Source organism: Hipposideros armiger, unplaced genomic scaffold (genome assembly GCF_001890085.2).
Source record: "Hipposideros armiger isolate ML-2016 unplaced genomic scaffold, ASM189008v1 scaffold_37, whole genome shotgun sequence".
Taxonomy (NCBI): Eukaryota; Metazoa; Chordata; class Mammalia; order Chiroptera; family Hipposideridae; genus Hipposideros; species Hipposideros armiger.
The window spans coordinates 5,198,966-5,225,297 of record NW_017731387.1 but is presented as its reverse complement, the minus strand read 5'-3'; the positions used below and the strand labels follow the sequence as shown (position 1 = coordinate 5,225,297).

At 57.7% G+C, this 26,332-nt stretch overlaps 1 protein-coding gene across 2 annotated transcripts in view; it reads left to right on the top strand.

The window, feature by feature from the left end:
* The first annotated feature begins 44 nt into the window (after positions 1-44).
* SYT2 (synaptotagmin 2) overlaps positions 45-26,332 on the top strand; it is a 53,758-nt gene continuing 27,470 nt past the window's right edge. The window contains exon 1 of one of the 2 annotated variants that reach the window (XM_019638035.1): positions 45-205. Coding sequence is in view for 1 of the 2 variants with exons in the window: in XM_019638033.1 (XP_019493578.1) it covers positions 15,011-15,036 (26 nt within the window). In the remaining variant the exon portion in view is untranslated. Of the gene's footprint in view, positions 206-14,876; positions 15,037-26,332 lie in introns of those variants that run through there. The other variant, XM_019638033.1, reaches the window with a different exon arrangement.

Sequence of the window (26,332 nt, the reverse complement as noted above, 5' to 3'; positions counted from 1 at the left end):
CCGCCCCGCCCCGCGCCGCAGCGCACGCCGGCCCCCCCGCCCGTCGCTCCGCGGACGCAGAACCTCCCGGCAAGTCTGCGGCAGAGCCTCTTGGCCGAGTTGGGCCGGCCGGCGCGGGGACTCGGGCTCGGAACGGTGCCAGCGCCGCGTCCTCGCCGCCCCTCGCGTGGGGCCCCGGCCTCTCCTGCTGCTTGGACGGCCCCCGGTGAGTCCGCACGCCGCCCGTGGGGCACCCCTGCGCCCCCAAAGTTTCTCCTCCCGGGCGGGCTTTCAGCCCGAGCCGAGGTACGCGGGGTGGGCTCCGCCCCCAGGCCGGGTGGGTGGCCGGGAAGTTGTGGCCGAGGGGAGTTGGGACGCGTCCAGACGGAAGGCTCGTTCTGGGGGCCCGGCTCCTTGCGGGCTGGGGTCGGGGGGAGGGCGCGGGTTCGCCAGGGTCCCGAGGATGAGCTGCAGAGCAGGGGCGCCGACACCCCCGGCGTCCCGCCGCTCCGACTTCCTGGACGCCCCCACCTGCCCAAGGGTCCCCATCCCGGGATCTGTTGTCCTCACCTCAAGCTTGGGGACCTCGCCCCCCGCCGTCTTGAGAGGGCAGGGAGGGCCCACCGCACCAGGAGGCAGAGACCCTGGATCCCGGAGAGGGTGGGGGACAGACGGTGGGTCGAGAGGCACCGGGGCAGGGACGCGCGAGGGGTGGGGGCCCCTCTCCTGTCCGCAAATCTCATGACTCAGCAGGACTAGGGCGTCCCGTCTGCTCCAACCGCCCGCCCTGGGCCGCACTCCCCACCCCAGACGGCAGACAACCCACCCCGGTCTGGACCCCTTCACTGACCTTTCCCTTTTGGGGTCCCCTTCCCCTGTGCCTAGCACTTTTCGGGTCCTCTGGGTTTTTAGCTAAAAAGTCAGGTGACGTATTCTCCCAGCCCTTTCACCCAGCCCCCTTTCTCCTCCCCCATTTCTAGTCCCACATTCCTCAGGTGCCTCCAGGACACCCCCAGCCCGTGGTGTGTGTGTGTTTGGGGGGGGGCTGCCAAAGCCCCATCTCTCCCTCTGCAGCGTCCTCCCGTCCTCTGTTAAGGTAGAGGAGTGAACGCCCCCCCCTTGCCGGCAGGAAGAAGTGAGGACAGGAGGCGGTGGCCCTGGCAGGGGGCGCTGCAGTGGGGAGAGAAGGGCCGAGGCTGGCTGCGTGGGGACACCCAGATGGGATGGACGTGAGGACGTGGGGCACCCAGAAAGAGGGGACGGTCTGGCCTGGAGAGTGGAGGGTGCCCTTCCCCCGTTTCCCTGCTGCCCTGAGGGGGTCTCCCACGCGTCACAGATCGTCCTCACCCTGGGCACTTCATCAGAGGGTGTGACGACGAGGGGCAGAGCGGCCCTTAGTCCTTCCAGCCAGTTCCCCTGCGTAGGTCCAAGTCCAGCCGTCAGGCTGCTGGAAGCATCTCTGGCCAGCAGAGGACCCGAAAAGAAGAGCCGTGCCCAGTACCCCTGAGGCCGGCCAGAGGGCCAGCGCGGAGGGGCAGGGCGACTGGGATGCAGTGGGACGCACCTGGCCTGGCGTGTGTCCTGGTGAGCAGTGGCCTGGCAGGCGCTGCAAGCTGCAGCCCGTGTCAGGGCCCTGGGGGTGAGTCAGCGTCAGGGGTCCGGGCCAGGCCCAGGGAGCCCCGCCCCAACCGTTCTCCTCCACATGCGCCTGGGGAACGGCCAGCGCTAGCTAAGCCCTCATCCCTGGGAGTCTGTCCCCTTGGCTCTCAGACACATGCCTCATCGTCCAGTACGCTCCTGGGGGCCTGGCTTTTTCTGGGGAGCACTTGAGCGAAATCCTCCCCTTCTCCCTTCCCTGTGTTGAGCGGGGGGGGGGGGGGGGGGGGGGGGCGGAGGACACGCTTCTGGAAAGCTGTGGGAGGGGAGGCAGAGAGCAGTGCCCCACTCCTGGCCTCACCGCCGTCCCCAGGAGGAAGAGCTCAGACCACTCAGGTGTGAGTCAGCTTTGTTCAGCAATCCAGTTCTTTCAGACAACTTTATTTTTTGCAGGGGGGATTTTGCAAACAATTCTCACTTTTTCAGCTTTGCGGCCTGACGCCCACAGAGCAGGGCCTAGGGAAGAGAAGGCTGTTTGTGTCTGTAAGCGTTGTTCTTGACCAACAGGAGAGCTGGCAGATGCCACAGGGCTGTCCTGGGCTCTGCAGGGACCTGCGGTGGGCGGGCTTTGAGGGTAGCTGCAGGAACCTCTTCCGTGCCCTGTGCAACCAGCCCCAGGCAAGCCCAAGATGAGTGCAGTGGCCCTCTCCCTGGATTTCTGCTTCCTCTTCTGCGTGAGCCTTGCAGCCTCTTGGAGAGTAGATAGTGGGGTGACAGGTGGCAGGTGAGGAAGGAGAGGGGTGAGGTTGGGGCTCAGCAGGCTGGAAGAAAGGCCCGTCACCCCCTCCCCAGACAGAAGTGTCCTCGGATTGCCCAAGGCTGTTTCGGAATTCCGTGTTTGGACTTTGCTGATCCAGGTTCTAGCTGAAGCTGGGTTTGCTTTTCTTGAGGCAGATGACACGGGAGCCCAGGGTGATGGGAAGGTCCTTAAGGACTTGAATGGCAAGCCAGAGGGAACAGGAAGGGGGTGTTTGCTCTGTGTGGCTAGTGGCTAAAATAGGAAGCAGGGAGTATAGGGGCTGGGAGCTCTTCAGGCCTGGGTTCAAGTCTCCGGGCCACCAGTTGCAAAGTGTGTGACTTTATCAATTCAGCAGTATTTGCTGGTGAATCCCTGCTGTGTGCCAGGCATTGTTCTAGTCACTGGATACAGCAGTGAACACGACAGACAGAAGCCCCTGTGAGCCAGTCTGAGTGGAGTTTCTACGTTCGTTCATCTTCATCTTCGGGTCTGTGTGCCGGGAGCTGTGCGGGGCCGTGGAGACTCAATTAGGAACAAAACACTCCTGGTTCCTGCCCTCAAGGCACTTACAGTCTAGAGAGTAACAGGGAATTAAACAGATAATTGCACACAGAATTCACTGTAACTGTGACAAGTGTTAGGGACGTGGAGAGGATGCTTTGAGAGCAAAAATGGGGTAACCTGACCAGGTCAGGAGAGTCTCATCTAAAACAGAGGTAAAACACATACCCCACAGGGTAGAAAGTGCTCAGTGATGACGGGTAGTGTGGCCCGTGGGACAGACACACCCTCACTTTTCGAGGTGAGTTCTCATTGCACTGGTGACAAGTCACAGAGGCTGGGATACTTGTCCTAAGAGGCAGGATCGTGACTGCTGCAGATGCCTGGGTTCCTTCTGGTTTTGCCACTCTGTGACTTTGGGTGAGTTCATCACAGTTGGCTTGTGAGTGTTCCTGTCTGTAGGATGGAGATAAAGTTCATATTTGTGACGTAGGCTGTTTTGGGGGGGATGGAACGAATTAAGCTCTGTAACGTGTCTGGGGCAGTGCCTGGGAGCTGTGAGTGCCGGCATCAGTGGGGGCCTGTGGGCTCCTCGCACCCCTCCCCTGCCCACAGGTGGCCCCGGTTCTTGGGTTCCCCAGCTGGGGGCCACTTCCTATTCTGTTATTCTTAAAGACTCAAGGGGAGGGGCTGCTCTGACTCCCTTGGTGGCGTCCCAGCATCTCATCCGGCTGACCTTCAGGCAGTTCTCTAAGCCTGACGAGCCGTATCTTGTCACAGCTTAATTTCTGGAAAGGGTTTGTCCCCACAAGTCTCCATTTTCATCCTTGGAATTGACAGTTCAGGCCAGTGGCCAGAGTGATGGGTAATGTGTGGCTCCAGGCCCACAGGGACCTGCTCCGTCACTGTGAGTCTGGGCTGCAGGGAGCACCTGGCTGCCAGCTTCCCGGAAAAAGGCCTGAACTTCAGCAAGGGGTCTACAGTTACACAGCAGAAGGACGCCCCAAGTCCATGGGGCAGAGGCGATGTGAAAGCTCCCTCCCCGGGAGGTTCCAGACGAGGACAGAGTTCCTGCTTGCCTGATCAGGAGGTCGTAAGCTGAATGCCAGGGGTGGGGAGGCGAACCTCAGGCCCCTCCCAGACCTTGACAGTTAGGAATGGAGGACATGAGTTTCTGGGGCCACTATAATGGTCCCCGAAGCTCAGAGGGTTTGGTGCTACCAAGCAGCACCCACCTGGGGGTCAGCGCAGGAAAAGAAGGGGAGTTACCCTGCCCCCCTTTAACTGCTTTGTCTGGGCCTCAGGATTGCAGCTGTCTCTGTGGCGTCACTCAGCAGCAGGCAGAAGAGAAGGCAGAGCCAGAATGGCCGGGCATGTGAGGAGCGTGCCTACAGGTGCCCAGCAAGACAGAGGCCCCAGCCTGCTCCTTATTCAGCTCCCCCGCTCCCCTAGCCAGCCGCCCACTCACTCCAGCATGAAACTGTCACATCTCCTGGCTGCGCCCCTCAGGCCCTCAGCCCCACCATGAGGTCTGTCACTGTCCCCATTTTACAACAGAGGCCCAGACAAGTTATGTGACTTGTTCAGAATCTCACACCATCGGGGCAGGAGCAGGTCTCCATTCAGGTAGCGGATGCCTTGGGGGCATTCCAGACCACCATGGCGATTGGCCAGAACTTCACCCCTCCCTGCCCCTTCTCACCGGCCGTGCCTACAGTGGAGCCGCAGGTCGGGGGTCCTCAGGGGCAGGTCCAGGCCTCACAGTTGGTGCTCCGCAGGCAGAACTGGACCAGCAGCTGGGAGTCAGAGGGCCCAAGCTCAAGGCGAGACTGCCCCTTCCTGCCTGCGCCTGTGCAGAAGCTGCTGACACTGTCTGAGCTGCAGGGTTGTCATCTGAAAGTGCAGGTAGTGACACATAGGGGAGTGGCTCTTGTGACAATTACATGAGATGTCCTAGGACAGTGGCTCTCGAAGTGTGGTCACTGGACCCCTGGGAATCCCCAAGAATTTTTCAGGAGGACCCATAAGGTGAAAAGTATCTCCATCATAACACTAAGGTTATTACCTTCTTCACTGTGTTGGCAGCAATGGTACCAGAGCAGCTGGTACCCTACGTGGATGAGGCCAGGCCACCAACTGTCCTATTCACTGTTCCTTCCCCACCACACACCTGCTAAAGGAAATAAGTAAGCCGACAAGTAAATGCCAGTTGCACTTAAGAATTTCTCTGATGAGGGCTGGCCAAATGGCGCGTTGGTTAGGAATTGGCTTGGGATGCCAGCTCTTGAGCAGCAGGGCTCTGGTTCAGATGCCACATGAGGGCCAGTGACGCTGCGCCCTCTGTAGCTAAGATGGTGAACAACAGCTCAACCTGGAGCTGCGCTGCCGTGAGTCACCGGCAACAGCGTAGGTTGCAATGGGGTTGGCCGGCAGCGGGCGTGAGCTGCCATGAGCCACCGTGAGCCACCATGAGCGGCCGTCCAATGGCTGGCGAGCGACTGCCTCTCCTGGAAAGAGTGCAATGATAACACATGGGCCACAGAAGTGACATCCTCCACAACGAGACTGAAGAACCAAAGGACAGCAACTTGTCTGTTCCCCTTCCCCGATTCTCCAACGCTGTTCCCCTCCACCAATTTCCCAATAAAATCTTTAAAAAAAAAAGAATTTCTCTGATGAGAGAGAAAAGACTATACATTTTGTTAAATTTCCACTCTTGAGTACATATCTTTTTAATTCTCTGTGATGAAAAGAGAAGTCCGCAAAAGACTTCCAGTTTTAGGGCATATGATATTTTACCTCGTTTACATATGAAAACAGTAGGTCTCAGAAAGTACAGTTAATATCCCCACAGTCACACTGCTCTGGGTGGCAGAATCAGCACCCAGCTTTGGGGTTTGCCGGCTCAATGCCACAACCCTTGGCTGCACACCGTGGAGAGGGGGGCAGCCTAGCCCACTCCTGGGGACGGAACAAACGTCCACCACAGCTGGCACCCCCAGAGCTGTCTAGAACTGGTTGTGCTGCTGGAACTGGGGCACGGGTCCTGTCCACACAGCTCTGGGGACCAGAGGGAACCAGATCGCAACCCTTCACAGTGAAATCTCACAATGGGGGACCTGCTGTGCTCTCCTTTGCCTAAAGCTTCTTATTGAGCAGGCCCTCCAAGGGCCACTTGCTGGCAACTCCTAAAGCTGAGGGAGTCCTTTCTTGTGTGCAGTTGCATTCCTCCCACTGCGTACCCTTTCCTGCCTGCTGCCCCGTGAGTTTGGGAGTCAGTGCATGCAGTCCAGCAGCTGCAGAGAAGCTGAGGGCCAGAGGCGGAATTATGGGCTGTGCCTGCCTGGACATGACGGGTGTGTTCCGGAGCGGCTGGAATCAGAAATGGAGACAGGACAAGAGAAGGCTGCTGCCAAAGCACTGAGGGCAGCCCTAGGACAAAGGCTGAAAGCTGAAGCAAGCAGGCTTTAGGTTAGATATTAGGCAGCACTTTCTTCCTGCACTGAGACATCAGGCAGGTGATCATAGTGGTGAAGAAAGAGTGTCAAATAGGTGTTGCAGAAAAGCAGAAAAAGAGCTCTTCAGAGGAACGCTGGTGTGGAGACCAGGGTGGGTGGATGACCTTACAAGGTCCCTCCCTCAGACAAGCCCATGTATCTTTCTCCTCGTGGTGCCACTGATGTCAGTGCTGTCTGGATGTCTGTGAGAGGAAGATGTCAGGTCCTCTTGGAAATGAGCTTTTGAGCATAAACTACCCCCAGTTCACGTCTCTCGATGACACATGTGGCTAACTGCAATGGTCACACTCCATCAAATGCAGCCCAGTTGCACCTTTCACCTCTTGTCCTGCTGTGATACAAACATGGCTTCTGAGAAGCGGATGAGTTGCTGGCAATGCGATGGCTGGGGAGCTGGGTCTGGGGGCTGAGAGGCCAGGACGTTTCATGTTTCAGACCCAGAGACAAGGGCTGGAGGTGGCTGTTCGCGGGCATGGGATCGGGCAGCCCATAAGGCCTTCTTCCCAGGGACCCTGCAGCAGGCCTGTCTCTAGAATGGGGGATGGAGCAGATGCCCTCTCCAGGGCCCTTTGTGTCCTTGGACGTTTTGTTGTCACCCGTGGTCACAGGTTCTCTGTGTGCATGTAGGTGGGGGGAGCATCATATTTGTGCTTGTGTCTGCCCGCAGGTTACAAGAGGTCCATTGAAACCCTGCTCTCCATTCCTCTGAGAAAGGTGCCCCACATCGTTAAAAACGATTTAGAGTGTCAGACAAGCAATAGGATTAACCTGTAGCATGAAGGACTTCAGGTAGATACAGTGGAATTTCTGAACAGTAAACATGGTCAGACATGGTAACAGAAGACCAAACAGGTGGTGAGGCCGCCTTCAAAGAGAAGGAAAGTCTGCGAGAGGGTGGGTATGAGGAAAGAACAGATTGGCCATCAGGTTTCCCTCCATCCAAGGAAATGTGAGTGTAGATATGCTGGAAAGAGCTGACCATGCAGTTTCTTAATTTACTTGTATTCAGTGAGTGTATCACAGTGAGGGGGGAGAAGAGGAGGAGAATAATGCTGGGTATAATAGGGCTTATTGGCGTGAAAACCCCTCCCTTATCAGTGTTATAATGTAATCTCTGGGGTAAGGGATGTGTGTGTGTGTGTGTGTGTGTGTGTGTGTGTGTGTCAGCAGCATCAGATTTCAGTTATGAAAGTCAAACCTGCAGCAGGACAAACAGCTCCTCTGTCTGTGGCCCATTCACACGTGCTGAATATCTGCCCTGCCAACAAGCCACATCATTCAACCTCAATTTTGAAGCGGGGGTAAAGAGCCAAGGACCTTGTGAAGATCATGGCTTCTAGATTTGTTCAGCAGGGACTCCAGCCTGGGGCCCAGGACAGACTCAGCTCCTTTTCAACACAACCCTGATGTCATTACAGGGGTTTCCAGGGGTTTCTCAGGGGTTATGCTGGAAAATACATAAATCTCATCCGAGGTTACTTTGCCATCCACAGAGGAGGAATGGACAGTACATTTATTTTTTGAGCTCCCTGTCCCCCTCTTGACTTCAAGAACCCACAGAAGAATCACAGTCATGATTTTGGACTTTGGAGGGTAGGTGACCTTGAAAGATCCAACCTCCAGCCTCTTGGCAAGACCTTTCATATCAACCCCATATCTTCTAAAGAGCCTGTTGTTATCCTCATATCCTCCAAATTTCTCTTGGCCTTCCCTTCTGGTGATTTCCTTCTCAGAAACTTTCCCCTTGGAAACACTGGAACTAACTAGTGTCAGTCACGTTGTTTTCTCTGAAAGGACCTGTATGTATCTGAGTGTGTTAGAATCAGGTGGCTATGCTTGGTTCAAGGTGATGAGAAAAGAGAGGTCATGATGGTGCACTGTCCCCTTCCCCATGTTCTTGGACATCTGCCTGTATGTCCCCTTGGAATCAGTCTCTGCTTCCTTTCCCTGAACCCTCCATAGCACCATTATGATGCTGGAGGCCCCGACAATGCTTAGAAATGCAAACTAGGGCTGGCTGAGTGGCTCAGTTGGTTAAGAGTGTGAGCTCTGAGCAACAGGGTCGCCGGTTCAATTTCCACACGGGCCAGTGAGCTGCGCCCGAGCTGAGCTGCCGCTGAGCTGCCAACAGGTGGCAGGATGGCTCAGCTGGTGAGAGCACGTGCTCCTAACAACAAGGTTGCCATCTCAACTCCCGCATGGGATGGTGGGCTGCGCCCACCCGCAACTAAGATTGAACACAGCACCTTGAGGTGGGTGACTGCGAGCTCCCGACAGGCTGCCAGATGGTGACTGGACTTGGGGGCTGAGCTAGCTGTGCCCTCCACAACTAAGATTGAAGGACAACAACTTGGCTGTTCCCCTTCCCCAATTCCCCAATTAAAAAAAAAAAATCTTAAAAAAAGACAAACCATGCTGCTCAGGACTGGGGGTTCAGCACCACGGACAGCTCCACGAGGCGCTCCTCTAAAACACGGCTTTCAGCACCACGGACAGGTCTCCATCCTCTAAGACAGGAGGCTCACAGCTGAATCCTGACTTTTCCAGTTTCGGAGACAGGGGCAGGGTGAGGAGAAAACCAGGGTGGTGGGAAATGGTTTACGCCCTTTACTAAGTGTGAGACGGTGGCCAAGCCACCTTGTCTCCCTGGGTCTCGCTCTTTACTGTGTAAAATGAGGGGGGTGAACGCCAAGCTCGTGTCTATGACTGTCTTTCCCAGGAGATCGTCAGGTCGCTTGACAGGCATGCGTGGCCTGCTTCGCGGACGGCCAGCGTAGCTGGTAGGTAATAGGAGCTCGGGAGCTCAGGTCCTGGATTCTGGCTGTGGTCTCCCGAGGTCAGTCACTCGCCTCTCTCTGCAGTTGTTGAAACGTTGAGAGCAGGGGCGCATTCCAGTAGGCCACTTGCAGGAGGGCTGCATGAGAGCAGCCTGGCCTGAGCACACAGCAGTGGGGCCCGGTGTGGGGGAAGGGTGGGCAGAGGCTGGAAGCCTCCCAGAGTTCTGAGGGCTGGGGGAGCCTGTGGGAGTGGAGCGAGGACAGCGTGCCAGGCCGTGGCTGTGTCCTGTGTGACTGTAGTAGGGGCTTCCAGCCTCTTGGTTCATCTGAACAGGATCATTCTTCCACACCCAGGAAACCCCGTGGGGCGGAGGCTCTCCTCTCCTCTCGTTCCTTTTCCCCAACCTCCCCCGTTGCCATCCCTTCCTTGACCGCTGCATATCTCACTAAGCTGACAATCCAGGCGCTCCTTGTTTCCCTGGGGGGGAGGGGGACACTCAGCCTGAGGCAAAAGGTGACACTGTCACCCTTAGGTCATGAGAGGCAGCTCCACCTACTGGGTGGGAGCACTTGGAACCCTCCAGAACACACCTAATACCAAAGGGAGATGCCAGGTGACATTCAGGTTACGTCCTTGTCTCCCCTTCAGGTGCTTCTCCCCCTCAGCTCTCCTCAGAGATGCCGAGTGCCTGCCTGCGGGCCTTGTCCCCTAGGCCTGCTCACCTCATACCCTTTTCCAGCCCTGAGGACAGCTCAGAATGTCTTCTTCTGCAGCCCCAGGCACAGATTCAAGCTGCCCTCTGCTGAGCATGTTCCCCTCCCAGCAACGGCTGGATGGGTAATGGTGGGGTCCCAGGCATGGTAGGGCTGCTGGGGAACCTGTTTTAGGCAGTGCTTTCCTGTGACATCTACCCCACCAGTGGGCAAAGCCAGTCCTCAAGAGTGGAGTGGGGGCAGGCAGAGGTGGGGGCAGGATCTGGCGTAGCAGGGAAGGCTGTTGTGTGCATGTGTGGGTGCAGTTTTCTTGTTGGGGGAGGGAGAACTGGGCGCTTCTGGAACCAGGAGTACCCATTGCTCAGGTCTAGTCCCCCAAAACACTGCCCAAGCAGGGAGGCAGTTCTGGGGCACAAGGCCAGGCTGGGGGAGCAAGCTGGGTCCCCACAGTCTCACTACAGTGAGCCCAAGGCTGTGGCCTTAAAGAACAATAACTCTACGTCTATCTCCAACTAGGCCCAGGGAGCACAAGACCCATGGAGATGAATTCGGACCTATTCTTAGGAAGATGGTTTTAATAGACCAACAACTTGGTCTGTTTGGGGTGTGAACCTGGGGTCTCATTCAGTTCCTGGAACTTGAAAGATGCTCAGGAGATATTTATTGCATGAATGTTGAAGGATTAGAACTGTCCAGACAACCCATGGCCTTCCTCAGGAGACCTGAGCACCGTGTTCTTGGGTGTGTCAGCAGAGGCCAGTCACCATTTACCTGTGTGGTTGGAGGGTACCTACAGCACTGACAGCTTGGTCTGGAGAGCCTTTTCTCGTGAGACCTGAGAATCCATGATGGTGGGACCTCTACTGAAGAAAGGTGACCTTCAGATGGGGCCAGAGCTGGGCGGGCAGTGGGTATCTTTCTCAGGGACACATAGCGCAGTACCTTTTGCCACATCTGCTATATCATCCTGCCACCAAATATGCTTCTCAGACTGATAAAGACAGTGTCTGCTTCACATTTCTTGGAAATCCTTATTGCGAGGCTCCTGCATCGTAGTCTAGCTGGGCCGGAGACTTGCTGGCCATCTGTTCAGTGGAGGGTTAGCCACCTGACTACCATGGACACTTCTCAGGGGTAGGCGCTCAGGAGGACCCTAGGTGGGCAGGGGTCGGTTAGATTGGTTGCCCTTAGGGGGAGCGGAGGTAGAGTGGGTGTGGGTCCCAGCTCCGCTGCTCCCAGGCTGGCCCTGGCCCTGATGGGGATGAATAATTGATGGTGACTAATGGATCATTGCTCCTGGATAGAGTATTCAGCAGGGACCGTAGCGGGTTTGTGTAATCAGATGTTTCATGCTGCCCTCCTGGTAGGTGTGGGACTCCTGGGTTTCCCTGACTCTCAGAACTGTGGGAGGGAACACTTCCTCTGAGAGAAGACGGCTTCGTGCGGGGGGGGGGGGCCCTGTGGGATAGCCTTCTCAGGGTGTACTTTGTGAGGGGAAGGGACCCCTAGTTCTTAATTCTGGGGACTGGACTCGCCTGCCTTGTGAGGTGTCTACACTGCCCACCATTCAGAATGTTGGTGGACTCCCAGGAGGGGTCGCTGGGGGTAAATAAAGCTGCAGCATGCAGCCCTGGGGTGTCTGGGAGGGGGGCACATGTAGTGCTGATGGTAGACAGAGGGGGACCCGCCTCTCCCAGGAAGCCCCCTTCCCCCAGGCACTTAGAGTCACCGTAAAGTGGCCATATGATGCAGTGAGGAAGGGTGCTCAGAGGGGTAAGCGATCTGCCTAAGGTCATAGAGCTAGTGGTTGTGGAGTTGGGCTCCTCCCACGACGCTCTCCCACAGCCGTGTCTGCAACCACAGCCTCTTGGCCTCTTCTCCCCACCCCACCCCCACCCCCAGCCTGTCTCCTCTGCTTCCCCACTGACCCTGTGGGATTGATGTCATTGGGATCCCAGGATAGAATTACAGCCACAAGCAGCCTTGTGCTGAGATGGATGGCTGGTCTCTGATGAGGACAGGATGATGGGGGGGGGGCTGTGGGGGGAGGTGGAGTGTCTGCTGGTTCATCTTGCACGTGTGAAGCGGCGCGCTCCATGCATGTCCTTAGGAGTCATGCCGCCTTCCCTTTACTGGGGACAGCAGCCTGGCCTGCCTGTACCTGCCCTGTTCAGCTCAGCAGGGAGGAGCGTTCGCCCCCAGAGTGCATGAGAGCGAGGAAATCAGGCGGCAGACTAAGCCAGGCTCCAGGTGGCTGAGGGGCGCCTTCCTTGCTGAGCCCAGCAGTGCATCTGTGTGGGGTTGGCCCCCTTGGAGGTGCTCCCTTGAGCATTTAGCCTTCTGCAAAGTCCCCATGTCTCCCATGACCACCAGAGGTTGGGTGAGGGGCCCCCTGAGGACATGACTTCAGTCATGAACAGCCTAGCTCAGCCCACACTTGTCAGTTCTGAGAGACCCCAGAGACCATCCATTTCCACGTCTGGCAAGTCCCCCCACCACCCGGAAGTTCTTTCTGCTGTCCAGGCCGCAGCCTTCTTGCTGCAACCAGACACACCCCCTGTCCTTTGGTCCACAGTTCTGTTTTTGCAAGGTCCCCTGTGACTTGGTGGGCATGGAGATGGGTGAGTGATGCTTGCTTAACTGCGAAATGCAGCTTAAAGTTTGGGTTAGAGGCAAGTCCCTGTGTAGCTACCTCTTATCTCCAGCTCAACACATCCTCCAGTTGATAGCTGGGCATTGTCCAGGAGGCCACAGCAGGACATCTCACAGGACTGTCCCTGCCTCCCGCAGACCCTGGATGTCTTCTTACAGGAAGACGCACACACATTCAGAGTTCTCACTCATCCATTTAGCAAACATTTTACTGGGGACACACCAAGGCGCAGGCGCCCTGCTCGGTGCTGAGGACCGAGGATGCGTAGGAGACAGCCCCTGCCGTCGGCGAGCTCGCATTCCCAGCATGTCACAAGTAACAAGTACAGAAGGGTGAGTGTTAGGACGAACGTACGGGGTGCTGCACGGTGAGGGGCCAGGGCCACTTCGTAGAGAAGCTGAGCTGGTGCTTGAAAAGAGCCTCACACCTCAGGGCCACTCCTCAGGGCCACACCTCAGGGCCACTCCTCAGGGTCACACCTCAGGGTCACGCCTCAGGATCACACCTCAAGGTCACTCCTCAGGGCCACTCCTCAGGGTTACTTACTCCTCAAGGCCACTCCTCAGGGTCACATCTCAGGATCACTTTCAGGGCCACACTGTCACCTTTGCTGGGAGTGGCATGGACTTCTGCCCTTGCGTCCCCTTATCCGAGGACAGCACCACCGCCCATAGTGGGCTCTGCCCACCCTGCCGCCCACACCTGGAGGGTGGCTCACCCTGCTCTGTGCCCTGGGGTCTCAGGCCCTCAAGGCTGCAGACCCAGAAGTCTGGTCTCAATCCTTCCTCAGCCCTGGAGGCTGAGGGGCTTCTGGTGGCCTCTTAAGGCCACTCAATATTGCTGAATGTTCCGTTCGCCAGCCGTGCCTGGGGCACTTAAGGACCCTGCTCTGGGATTTCTGTTAAATAAGAGACAGCAGAGGGGAACAGGGCTGCTGGCTTCACGTCTCACTGCTGGGGCCCCGCTCACTCACGGGCTCCTGGAGTCAGGCTGGTGGGTGGGCTTCTGCCAGCCTGGGCGTGGTGTGTGTGTGTGTGTGTGTGTGTGTGTGTGTGTGTGTCCCCAGGTAAGGGTGTGTGTGTCTGTCCCAGGTAGCGGTGTGTGTTGTGTGTGTTTGTGTGTTTGTTTGTCTCTGGGTAGAGGTGCGTGTGCATGTGTCTGCCCCACTGGTGAGTGGGCACATGGCCGTGCACAGGGTCTCACGCCTCACCAAGGTGTTGGCCAGTCTGCATTGGCTCTGCTAGTGCCACCGGCGCTCGAGACACAGCCCACGTTGGAGGCACAATGGTGGCTTCAGGCAGCAGGGTGGTGACGACACAGCTACTGTTCGCCAGGGCTCTTCTCGTGCTCCCCAGGCCCCCCGAGAGCTCAGCCCCAGGTCCACGGCACGGATCTGCAGGACCTGCGGCTTGTTGGACAGACTGTGTGTGGTGTGAGCTGGGGCTGCAATTCTCTGGGCGTGCCCTTAGGTGGACAAGAGCAGGGAAGGCAGGAAGGACCTGAGGGCAGATCTGGTCCTTAGAGGATTTGGGGTGACCCTCCTGGCCCCCCGTTCCTGCCCTGTCAGTTGTAGCTAGGGTGCATTTCACCAGCTGGTTCTATGAAAAGAGAAGGAACCATTCAGAGATCCCATAGGTGGGTCGCATTTGCTGTGTCTCCTTGGGAGAGAAGCGAGTGTGTTCTGCTTTCCTGTTTCAGCAACAATTACGTAATGGCCCATATTAATTAGAATCCTCTGAATTTCCATGTTTGATTTTATGAAGCTCTATATTTAGCCAAAACGTCTGGAGCCCCAAGTAAGTGGTGGCCCTGTGCTGGGTTCTGGGACAGAGCTAACAGCCACGGCCCTGCCTCCAGAGATCCCAGATGCTGGGGACACGGACAGGGAGAAACATGACTTTAGAACTGTGAGATGAAGTTCAGAAGGATGGACTGGTGGATTTTAGAGGAGGTGACATTTATCAGCGTCTTGGAGGAGCGGGGGCTGCTTGTTGACGAGAGGGTGTCCTAGGAGAGGAGCAGCGTGGCTGACGGCAGAAAAGCCGATGGCACTGAGGACCGCACTGGGGCCGAGGGGCTGAGGCCGAGTGAAGGGTCTGCAGTGCCAGCTGACGTGTTTAGATTTTCCCAACAAAGGACGTGGAGTACGGCTGTGATGTGATCACATGTGCATCTGAGGAGGTTTGCTCGACGGACATGTGATTTCTGGTTTGAAGGGGAGGGACATAGAAGACAGGCAGCAGCGAGGAGATAATTGTAGAATCTAGGTGACAGACGCGATGGCCTCCGGGAGGTGGAGTCTGCATCTCAGCTAATTAGAAGCGTGTGCCCCAAACTGATGGCCAGTTCCAAGCAGGAGGTGGACGAGAAGAGGCTGGGGCGAGTCCTACGCCTCAAAGCCCAGCCACCATGAACGAGGGCAGTGCCTGAGCTGGGAAGGGACGCAGAGGACAACGGTTGGGTTTCGTGAGGGATGACGAGGAGCTTATTTTGGACATGGTGAGTCTGGGGTGCCTCTGCATGGAAATTACCAATAAACAGCTGCCAGGGTGGCTCTGGTGCCAGGAGAGGCCCGACCTGAGCCATCAGGGGAGCTGGAGGAGTGGGGCAGGGCAGGCAGACGGAGAAGGGGGTGAGGATGTCCTGGGGATGCCAAGCAGGACGTCAGCAAGACAGGGTGAGCTTGAGGGGAGGCAGCAGCAGCAGGAGAACAGGAGTTGAGTGTTGCCTCAAAGCGAGGAGACGGGGTGAAGGGGAGGGGAGAGGGGGTGCAGCACGTTGTCAGGTGCCAGTGAGTCAAGCAGGGCAGGGGCCAAAGTGTCCCCCCCCAACAGGCAGCTCAGAGATGCTGGGGGCCAGACTGTGTCAGACGTGCTGGCGGCCAGCAGTAGGAGGAAGCAGACTCTGTGGTGACAGACAGCAGGGCAGCTGGAGGTCGTGTGTGCGACTGTGCACACGTGTGTGCGGATTGTAAATGGGATAAACTTGAGTTTCTCTGTAGACGGAGGAGGCAAGTGGGGGGTGAGAGATTGGGGCGTGCTTCCAGGGGCCCCAGGGGAGTGGGGTGAGGGAACAGAGATATGGGGGGGTGAGGACAGTCTCCTGGGGGTGTGAGCACCGGCAGAGGGAAGCCGGAGTGCCCGCCCATGGAAATGCTCACACACGGTCAGTCTTGCCCGTCTCCTAAGCTTGTCACCCAGGCTCCTGACGCAGATGACACCAGAACTCTGCAAGGACTTGTGCTCGTCACTGAGCGCAAATGTGGTGAGCAAATGTCGCTCCCTCCAGTAAACCTTGTACAGGCGCAGAAAACGCATTCAAGGCTGAGAAACTAGAGGTGTCTGGAGCCGTGGTGGGGAACCCCAGGTGTGCCCAGGAACAGGGAGGGAGCCCGCTTCCTGGAGGTTGCCCCACATGACCGAGGCCTCCCTCCCTGGTGCTGCTCTGTCAGGACACAGGTGAGTGCAGGTCTTGCTGACACACAACCAGCTGTGTCATGTGGACGTTCTGGGGAGAGGAGCTTGGCTGAGTCCCACCTCAGGCCCCACTGCTTGGGGTGTGCAGACTAAAGGTTGACGTGTTCTGGTTTGTTTGGTCCTGATTTAAACGCACGTTGCTGATTCTTTCCTGGTGTAACTGAGGTTCTAGGCCACGACTTTGTGATGCGGTTTGGGCCGTTTTTTGCTTCCTTTTTAACTTGCGTCCTGAAGCATGAAGCCCACTTGCCAGTCCTGAGATTAGCCTGCTTTTATTCTACAAATTTGTTTCCATGTCTAAGGAAGACTTTAAAGTAGCGCAGACACTCCCAGCTGGTTGGTGACAGTGTCAGGAAGTCTTGCCAGGCAGCAACACTCAATTGTCAGTCCCTTTTGTTTGGAAACCCATTTCGAAACCCACCCCAAGACTTCACTGCCCACCCACCCGCGGGCCCAGACGTCCAGGCAAGGACTGAAAAATGCGTTGCTCGGCATCCATCCTGGCAGACACCGAGACCCCGAGGGCCCCTGGCTTGCACTGCCCTCGTGACCCCGGGTTTGGTTGGGCGTCACATGTTTAAGACTTTTCCCTTTGGTTTTCTGCAGTTTGTCTGTGATGTGTCAGATGTAAATTTTTTATTCTTTCTGCTTTGGGATTTGTCGCATCTGTGAATAATGTCTTTTATCAGCTCTGAATTTTTCAGCCTTCGCGTCTTCAGCTATCACGCCTGCCCCTTCATCACTCTTTGTCTTACTGTAACCCTAATTAAATGCGTGTTTTCTCCCTGCACCCTCTCAGTCTGTCACCCTTTCTTCTGCATTTGCCACGTTTTTGCCACCGCGCACTGGGTCGTTTATTCTAACGTGGCCGATAGCTTGTTTGACTGGACTCGTCTAGGTCAGCACTGACCATCGGGGTGGACACAGGCTGGGTGGGCCCCCAGGTCACAGGGAGGCCGCAGTGTGGCGAGCACTCGGGGTCCATGGAGGGGAGGAGGCACCTGTGAAGGGAAGAGCCGTGGTTGACGTCGGCGATGCCACCCAGGGCCACCGCAGACGTTGTGGTTCCATCCCTGACACCTCGATTGACTGATTCTTGCTCAGAGTCCGTGTTGATCAAATGGATGGAGGGATGAACTTCAGTACAGAGCAGTGACCCAAGGCTGTCAGGTCTTTTCCTGTCCTGCTGCGTCCTTTACAGCTGCCTTCAGACATCAGGTGTGAGAGCGGTAAGCCACCCACCACGTCCCACCCGTGCTGTTCAGAGGCAGACTTGGCTGTTACAAAGGGCCGGCCGTGTTGGGCTCCCAGCCTCCCAGCATTGCAGTAATTAATTCCGGCTGGAACTTCATTAATCTTGATTTAGTGCCCAGTGTCCTTGTGCCCCTCCCTTCCTGCACATTAGATTCCAGGAGGCACGTTAGCTCCTGGTGATCACCAGCCAGGAGGGTGGGGGGTCCTGCGGGGAGCCCCAGGTACCTCACCCCAGTTTTCAGCCAAAGGAAATTTAGCAACGTAAGAGCTACAGGGTCAAGTGCCTCTTCTCCCACGCCCCCGTTATCTGCACCCTGTTCTCTCCGTCTGGGCTCAGCTCCCTCTCCATCTGCTCCCGGGGCTCCCATGAGGAGGGTCACTCATGGGACCTTGCAGGCTGCAGGAGGCTAAATTCTAACCTCCTGGCCTCCCACTAAACATCCCTAGAGGGTGCTCTCTAGGCTGCTGTAGCCCTTCTGACTGGTGAGCGCTGCCTGACGTGTCCGTGTCCGTGTCCGTGAGTAAATGCGCTGGCTCATGTTGGGGGCACAGTGAGACGCCATCATTCGGTGGGTCCGAACCTACAAGCTTTGTATTCATCAGATCGGCTCCATCCACATCAACCAGGAAAAGCTGTCACCAGGCAGGCAGGTGGCAGTGGGGACATCGATGTGCCCTGATCTGAAAGGCCAGGGGTCCCCGGCGAGGGAACTGAGCAGGAGGCATGCTCACTTGTTTCTACTCAACCAATGTCTTCACACCTTTCAAAGATGAGAATTAAACATCAACTGGTATTTCTAAATGGAGCTTTAATGCACAATTTAGTGCATAATTTAGAGAGACACAAAGGCTGGCTAGTTATGTGACTCACGATGTCTGATTTCGTATTCGTAGCTGACATTTTCATGGCTCCTGTGGGTTTATTAATGCACAAGGAATTTATTAACAGAATTCAGAAACATCAACAGGCCTCCAGTTTCTGAAGCCTTGACGCAGATGAGACAGACCTGACCACCACGCGTCCCCCACTCAGCCAGGGGGTGCCGCATGTCTTATGTGGTGGCAGGTGGGCCTTAGAGTCAGTCACACAGACGTGAGCCAAACCCGGGCCCCGCCCTTGGCAGCCACGAGCTCTCAAACTCTTTCCTCCAGAAAAGAGGGACACCTGCCTCTCCGAAATGGCCTGTCACCCTCCTCAGCAGTCGCACCCTCTGTCTGGGGACACCGACATTCAGGCAGCGAGTGAGCCTGTGTTCCCACCTGTGTGCCCGTCTTGATGCCCAAGTTCCCCTCCATCAGGATATCCGAGGGTCTCCCCTCGGTCTGGCTTTGCCCCGGCCAAAACCCCCAGATCCTCCCTTCGGGGGGAAATGCCCACACGTGTAGGTCAGAGCTTTGAATTAGGTAAAGCAACTGGTGTCCCAAGCCCACCCAGTGGGTGCCTGAAACCCAGGTCTGTAGTGAACCCTGTACGAATATACCTGTGTTTTTTTCCTATACGAACATACCTGTGATGGAGTTTAATTTTATTTATTTTTATTTTTTATTTTTTATTTTTTTTAAGATTTTTCTTTTTTTAATTGGGGAATTGGGGGGATGGGAACAGCGCTGGAGAATTGGGGGAAGGGGAACAGACAAGTTGCTGTCCTTTTGTCCTTCAGTCTAGTTGTGGAGGACGTTGCTTCACTGGCCCAAGTTGGCACCATCGTTGCGCTCTTCCCGGGCGAGGCAGATCAGTTGCTGGCTCTGGATGGCCCCTCACGGCGGCTGCTGGCCGCTCATGCTGGCTGCTGGCTACACACGGTAGCCCATGGCAACCCACTACCACAGGGGCTGCAGCCTATGCCGTTGCCGGCGACTCACGGCAGCCCAGCTCCAGGTTGAGCTGTTGTTCAGCATCTTAGCTGTAGACGACAGAGTCACTGGCCCTCATATGTGGGATCCGAACCGGGGCCCTCTGGCATCCCAAGCCAGCTCTTAACCATCGCGCCACTCGGCCGGCCCTGGAGTTTAATTTTAAATTAGGCACAGTAAGAGATTAGCCACACTAATAATAAAATAGAACAATTACGGCAATAGACTGTAACGAAAGTCATGTGAATGTGACCTCTCTCTCTCTCAAAATACCTTATTGTACTCACCCTTCTTGTGATGAAGTGAGGTGATACAGGGCCTGCATGAGGAGACGACATGAGGGAGTGACGTGCCTGTTGTGACGTAGTGTTAGGCTGTGTCAGAAGGAGGACCCTGGATCATGGAGCCGCGACCATGTCGACGGCTGGGGAAATGACATTTTCAGCCCATGGGTGACCACGGTAGCTGAAACCATGGATAAGGGGGGACCACTGTGCATAGTATGTCCCAGTGGACCTGGCACATGCCAGAGAAGATGGGGCACCAAGGGTCTCTGCAGCCCCACCGCCATGGGTGAGTGACGTGGAACAGTCACTGCACCCGAGCAGGTGACAGGGCAGCCCCTGGCCCCATGGGATCTATGCTGTCTCCGCTGTAGGGGAACCCTGGGCCCCGGTGACCGTTGGTAACTGGCATGCTCCCTCCCTTGTAGCGGCTGCCTGAACCTCACTGCTGGCTGAGGGTTAACGGGCGGGGCCCCAGGCAGGCCCCGTGCCACCGGGGCAGCCGAGGCGGTTGGGAAGTCTAGCTCCTCCAGAGGCTGGGAGGGCCCTGGAACCTGCCCACCTGGGCCTGCTCCGATCCTGCGCCAGCCGCGCACACACCACGCCTCTCGCCAGTGCCCGGTCTCGTGCACACGTGCCCCCTGCCCTTCCCACACGTCTCCACCCCGCGTCGCAGACCAGCGTGCTTACGGTGCTGTGAGTGTGACGCGGGGTGTCTGCGTTGCAGTGTGAGCCTCTGGTCATCCTGTGACTCGCAGCCTCGGAGCCTAACAGACATTCAAAGTGTCTGACCAAGGGACAGATGAATGAGTAAATGAAGGAAGTAAACGTACAAGCTCTGTGACCGACCCTGAGAAAATGAAGGCCCTGCTCTCAGCCTCAGGTACCCCATCTGCAAAGTCAGGGGGTTGCGTCCGGTGAATTCGAAGGCCTTCGTGCTTTGTAAACACTCCTGCGGCTGGCGGGACTAGCCATCGCCCGCAGAGTGTTCTCACCGAACACCTGCCCCCTTGGAGCAGAGCGGTGCTGGCAGCCGAGATGGATGGCGGGCTGGCGTGAAAAATTCAGGCCATGAGCTCAGCGCCCCCGCTGGTGGCTCCGGGGCCCTGAGTCCCAGCACAGCCGCAGGGGAGCGTGTTCGGTGGCCTGACACTGTGATTGGGGATGAGCCCATCCTCATGCGTAGTTATGAGACATGGGATTATGTAAAGGGGCAGAGCTGGGTGGGAGGGGAAAGAAACACTTTGTACCCGGTGGTGACGCTGAGTGAGTGGGGAAGAAGGCCAAGCCATCCGTCTCCAGGTAGTTCTCCTGCCAAACGGTCCCACACTGCGGTCAGGTGGTCCCCTCTGCTGCCTCTGTGTGTGTGGGGGCCAGCAGCCAGCCTGATGCTGCCCTCTGCCCTGGGGTTTGGAGCTGAGTGTCCCCAGGGGCACGCGGCCTTTCCCTGACAGGGAGGGCTCTGCATCCAGCGCAGTGCCTGGCAGAGAACAGGCACTCTGGTTGTTGACTGAATGAGCGAGTGAGTCAGTGAGCACACGAGTCACGTAGCCCAGGAGGGCAGGGCCTTGTGCTCGCTGCCCGAACCCAGCGCCTGGAGCCTGCAATCCAGCAGCTGCTTGGTTAGTATTTGCAGAACGATGAACTGACGTGACTTGAGGAACTGGATGCAAAGGGAGGAGACTGGCCGGAAAGCTGGAGTACTGCACATCCCCGCGGCCAGAGAAGGGGCAGGCTGCGGGCTCGGGACCCTCCCTTCTGTCCTGTGAGCCGTGCTCACGCGGTGGTCTGTGGACGCCGTCACACAGCACCCGAGTTCCCGGAGCTGAGCCCACTGAGTCAGCGTCTGGGGATTGGGCCTGGGAACCTGCACTTTCTGGAAGCGTCCAGGAGACTTAATGCACATGAAACTCTGGGAGCCACTGGTCAGGCTGCGGGGATGGACGCCCTGCCTCTCTCATCAGCTGTCCTGGGCTGTGGCCATGAGAAGTAGCCTTCATTTACTGAGAGCAAATGTGCATGTGACCCCCCTGTCAGAGACGAGGACACTGAGGCTCTGAAGTTAATGAGCTCTCCTGGGACACAGTGAGCGGGGCTGAGTTAGGACCAGAGTCTGGGCTGGTAAACACCACACTGCCTCGTGGGGTCGCCCAGTGGCTCGCCCCATCCCCCTTACTGTCGCCCGAGCCCAGCCCCCTGCCCTCACCTCAAGGAGAGCCTGTGCTGTGTGGAAATACATGAGGCCGAGAGGGCGGCTCTCTCGGTGGATGGTCGGTTTGTTTTCATTTAAAGACCACCTGCCATGCGGGCCTGGAGGCCCCTCCTGTCCCCTGCCCAGGGCATCTGGTGGCAGCAAGGAGAGGTCCTGCAGGCAGCTGCTCGCCTTGCCCTGAGCTCCCTGCCCCCTTACCTGTCAGTGGCTGTCACCTGCTCGGCAGATGGCAGACTGGCAACACCTCTCCCTGGGCTGTACCCAGATTGGCTCAGCCGTGTCCTGGTTCTCCCTGAGCTAGAGCCATCTGTGCCCGAGAGAGACCCAACATCAGAGAAGGGCAGCAGGGCCCTCACGGTCCCTGCCGTGTGGGCCGAGCAGCTTTACCGGCCTGCAGGGAGGGCTCCCATGTCCTTCCCAAGGCTGACGCCACTCTCTCCAGCACAGACTCCTGTCTCAGCCACTTCCCTCTGCTGCTCTGGTCAGCAGGGGGCCCTGTGCCTGTCTCCCTGTGGCAACTCGAGCCCCTGGGAAACTGAGAGGGAGGGGCGCTGGCAGGGCTGGCATGCCCGTGCCACCCCGCTTGTCCTCTGGTTGTGCTTTTATGGCTGGCCTTTTCCATTGGGAAACAGAGCTGGACTGAAAAGCTCCCTTAAAATGAAACCCAAGAACAGAACACGGAGGTGGGGTGTGCGCAGAGCAGTGGAACAGGGCCCTTTCCACCTGGACGAGGACGGTGGTTCAAGGGCGTGGCCTTCCCAAAACCCGGCAGCAGATTTGGTGTTTGATTCTTCAAAGGGGGCCTTGTTGCCCCCTGACCCCCAAAAAGCTCATTCAGATGGGGGGTGGTGAGAGGGAGAGAAAAAGGCAGAGAGAGACAGAGGGTGATGGGGAGAGACGGAGAGAGAGACAGATGGATTCTTGAGTCTGGAGGCCTCTCGGCCTTTGATGGAGCCAGAGACCCTGGGGACCAGGAAACTGAGAACTGCTCCAATTCAACAAACATTTAAGCCCGTGTCCTAGGCCTCAGGAAGGGTGCAGCCCTCATGCTGCCTCCTCCAGATCCCCAAGAGCAGAGGGCAGGGGTGACCAGTGAGCCTCAGCACCCTGAATAGGAGGGATTGACACATCCCAGGGAACCTGGCCACCCCTTTCTGGAAGCATTTGGCTTCACATTTCCCTGGGAAATGAGGACTTTTAGGGAAAAAATGAACAACAAAACCCCCAAACACTGCATTGCAGTGACTCTGAGATCTGTGCAGGCTGCTGTTTGAGGCATCACCCCGCCTCCCCCAGCCGGTGCTGAGCCGGTGCTGAGCCGGGGCCTCCGGCAGCTGCTGTTGCAGCCCTGAGTGCCCGAGGCAGGGGAAGTGGGTCACCAGCTATGCTACCACCCAGTCCCGGACTGGCCCAGGCGGGATCCGAGGGGCTTCGGCAGAGGCAAAGGTGGAGGTGACAGCTGTGGGGGAGAGAGCAAGGGACATGGTGGCCTGGCTGGAAGGCAGGCTTCCCGGGCCCTGGCCTCTGCCTGTCACAGCTCCCTGGTGATCGCCATCTCCAAGGGCACATTTAGCTGCAGCCTGTACATTCCCATTCGCGACACCATCCAGTGTGACATCCTTCTCTCCTCTTTCTCTCCAAAAAGGGGCCAGGCAGCCTCTGCCATCCACCCACTCCAGTTTCCTAGCTCAGACTCAGAACCATCAGAGCTGAAAGGGACCCAAGAGACCTTCCAGTCCAATCGTTTCATTTTATTAACAAGGAACCTGAGACCCAGAGAAGTGACTTGCCCGGTGGGCTGGAGGCAGAGCGGGTTCTAGAGCCGGGGGCCCAGGGGCGGTGCGGGAAGTGCCCAGGACATGCTGAGTGAGCCCCAGTGAGGCCAGGAGGGCTCTGGTGAGCTCCTGCCGATTGATGAATGGATTTCTGGGTTAGCTGTCAGGGCAACCGAGGAGGAGGGCAGCGCTGACAGCAGTGCCAGGAGCAGGCCCAGCGTCCCCCCACCCCGCCCTGGGCTTCCTCAGGACGCTGGGCCCCACTGGAGACCCCTGCCCTCCCCTCGGAGCCTGGCCCAGCGCTGGCTGCAGCCCGGCTTCCAGAGCTTGTCAGGGACCAGGAGGGCCCCGGCGGCGGCTGCGCTCAGGGCAAGAGGGAAGCCAGGCTGGGGCATGTGATGCCCGGCACCCTGGAGCCAGTTCAAGGCACCCCTTCCTGTGCGAGGGAGCAGACGGACCCCTCTCTCTATGACTTGTCCAGCAAGGCAGGGAGCCCCCACTTCCCAGTCTTCCTGCCAAAGTGACCAAAGCCCTGTCCAGGGTCCTGACCTCCACCTCCGGGGCCTGGGCCCCAGGTGGGCCTGGGTCAGGACAGAGGCCTCCCGGCCCTGCCTACCTCCGAAGGCCGCCTTTGGGACTCCCCTCGCGGGTTGCCCTAAGGCCGTGGTGAGCGTCCCACCTGGAATTCGGACTAACTGGGTCGGGTGTAGGATGCGCTGTGCCTCTCAGGACATCCCACTCCCAGGACACAGACACACTGGGTCTTGTCCAGAAGAATTTGACCAGGCGGTCGAGGCAAAGGGAAACTGGAACACGCGTGGAAGGAGCACCTTTGACTAGATAGGGAAGCTGTGGTTCTCAGGGAGATGTCACGCCTTCTGAATGGCTGGACACGCACCAATAGTGGAAGCCACAGGGAGACAAACTCTAGTTCAGGATAAGGACGTCCACTCAAACTCTTCACGACGTACAAGCCGTGAGAAGGGCTGTCTCCCAGCGTCGTGGGTCACCTGCCAGGTGGGCGCACAGGGGTGTGAGTCGGGGAGTCCTGCGTGGAGCAGGACGTTGGACTGGGGACAGCTCAGCAGAAAAGCAAAGGGACCTCACACCGATGGCTGTGTCACAGCGTTGGGCCCTCTACACACGGTGTGTCTCGCTCTCGAAGCGTCACACCATCCTTGCTGAAAAGCGTTATTCCCTGCTTTTGTAGATGGCAGGTGAAGGTCGGAGAGGTTAGGACACCTTGCCGCGCTGTGCACTCAGCAAGCGGAAGCCGGACTTAAGCAAGGCCTGTCTGGCTGCCTGTCCCTTGGTGCCCACCACTCTTGGTTTGAGTCTCAGGCTGTCAGGGCCCCGGGGCAGGGTGGAGGGGCCAGATGCCCAGACAGGACTGCACTGCTGCTGCTCTGGGTCTCGAGTGAAGAGCAGCGCAAGCAAGGGCGTGGGCAGCAGAAGCCCTGGGGCCTGGAGGGCTGGAGGCCCAGAGAGGTGTCTGTTTGCCTTGGAGTCACACAGCAGTGAACAAGTCAGCCTCTGAGCGATCCCTGCTCAAGCTGACCCCCACGACTGGCCTTTCTGGTTGGTGTGTGCGCGTTCCAAAGTCCGCCTCCCCCATCAGTGCCTCACAACCCCTCATCCCAGGGCCAGGCCTGCAAGCCCATGTGTGGGGACACTTGCTCCCCTGCCAAGCCTCTCCCAGACCCTGTACAGCCCCAGTGAGACTGGGCCCTGCCCCCACTCAGCTGCCAGCCCAGCCCCAAGGCGTGTGGGGCGTGGGCGTGGGCAGGACCCCCTTGCCCTCAGGTCTGAGACCTGCACAGCCACACCCCCTATTCCTTATTTCCTGCCCTGTCACCCTGCTGCTTTGACCACGGTCACTTGCCCAGTCCTCTCCCATCTGACCCAGCACATCCTGCCACACAGAGGCCCCTGGTCACCGCATTGGCATCACCCAGCCCTGTGCCCTCCCATGCAGTCCTGGACCAGAGGAAGAAATCAGAGGCCAAACCTTCGGTCCTTGCACGCCGGGGTCTCTCGAGCACACACCCGCTCTTTTAGACAGACGGAGCCTGGAAGTGAGAACATTGCTTAACTCCCCTGGGCCCCACCATCCTGCTCTGGAAAATGAGGGTAGCAATCTCTGTCACACGGGCCGGTGAGTGAAGACACGTAGGCTTGGCCCCGTGCACTGCTGAGCGATGGTGTCCCTGTGCCTGAGTTAATGCAGCCGTCCCCTTGTCACTGAAGACTCTTGGACACACAGTCAGCTGTTGGTTTAACAGCAGATCAAGGAAACAGAGGGAACATAAGTGACTCTGAGATAGAAAAACAGACAGGACGACAATGTACAAACGGGGTGTGTTCATGTCTGGTAGGGCCACAGGCTGGCTGCCTCACGCAGGCTTCTCAGGCTTGTCCCAGGCCCTCGTCTCACCACACCCGGCAGCTCTGCCCCTCCCCAAAGGAACACGAGACCCCCTCTGAGACCCTGGTCTGTCCGTCTGCACTCGGCATCTCCGATGCCTCAGAGGGACCTCAGCACCAGCTCCTGTGCTTGTCGACCTGCCCACAGCTGCTCCAACTAGGGCTTTCTGTCCGTGGAAGTGACCCCCAGCAGCCAGCAGCACAGGCAGGGGCCTCCTTTGCCCTCCCCCTGCATAGCCACCCAGAGGCCACAAATGGAAATGCTGGCACAGGAAGCCTGCAAGGAGATGGCAGGTAGGAGGGGCACCTGGGGGAGAAGGTGAAGCCAGAGCACACACCCAGCCCGTGTGGGCTGGGGAGCGACTGCATCTGGGGTCACAAGCCCCAGCTCCGAGTTCTCGCTCTGCACCTTGGGAAGATTGGGGGCTCCCTGTGCCTCCATGGAGCGACAAGCTGTCGGGTCCCTGGGTTGTTCAGAAAGATCAAATGAAGTCAAGGCTGTGAGCTGTCATTATC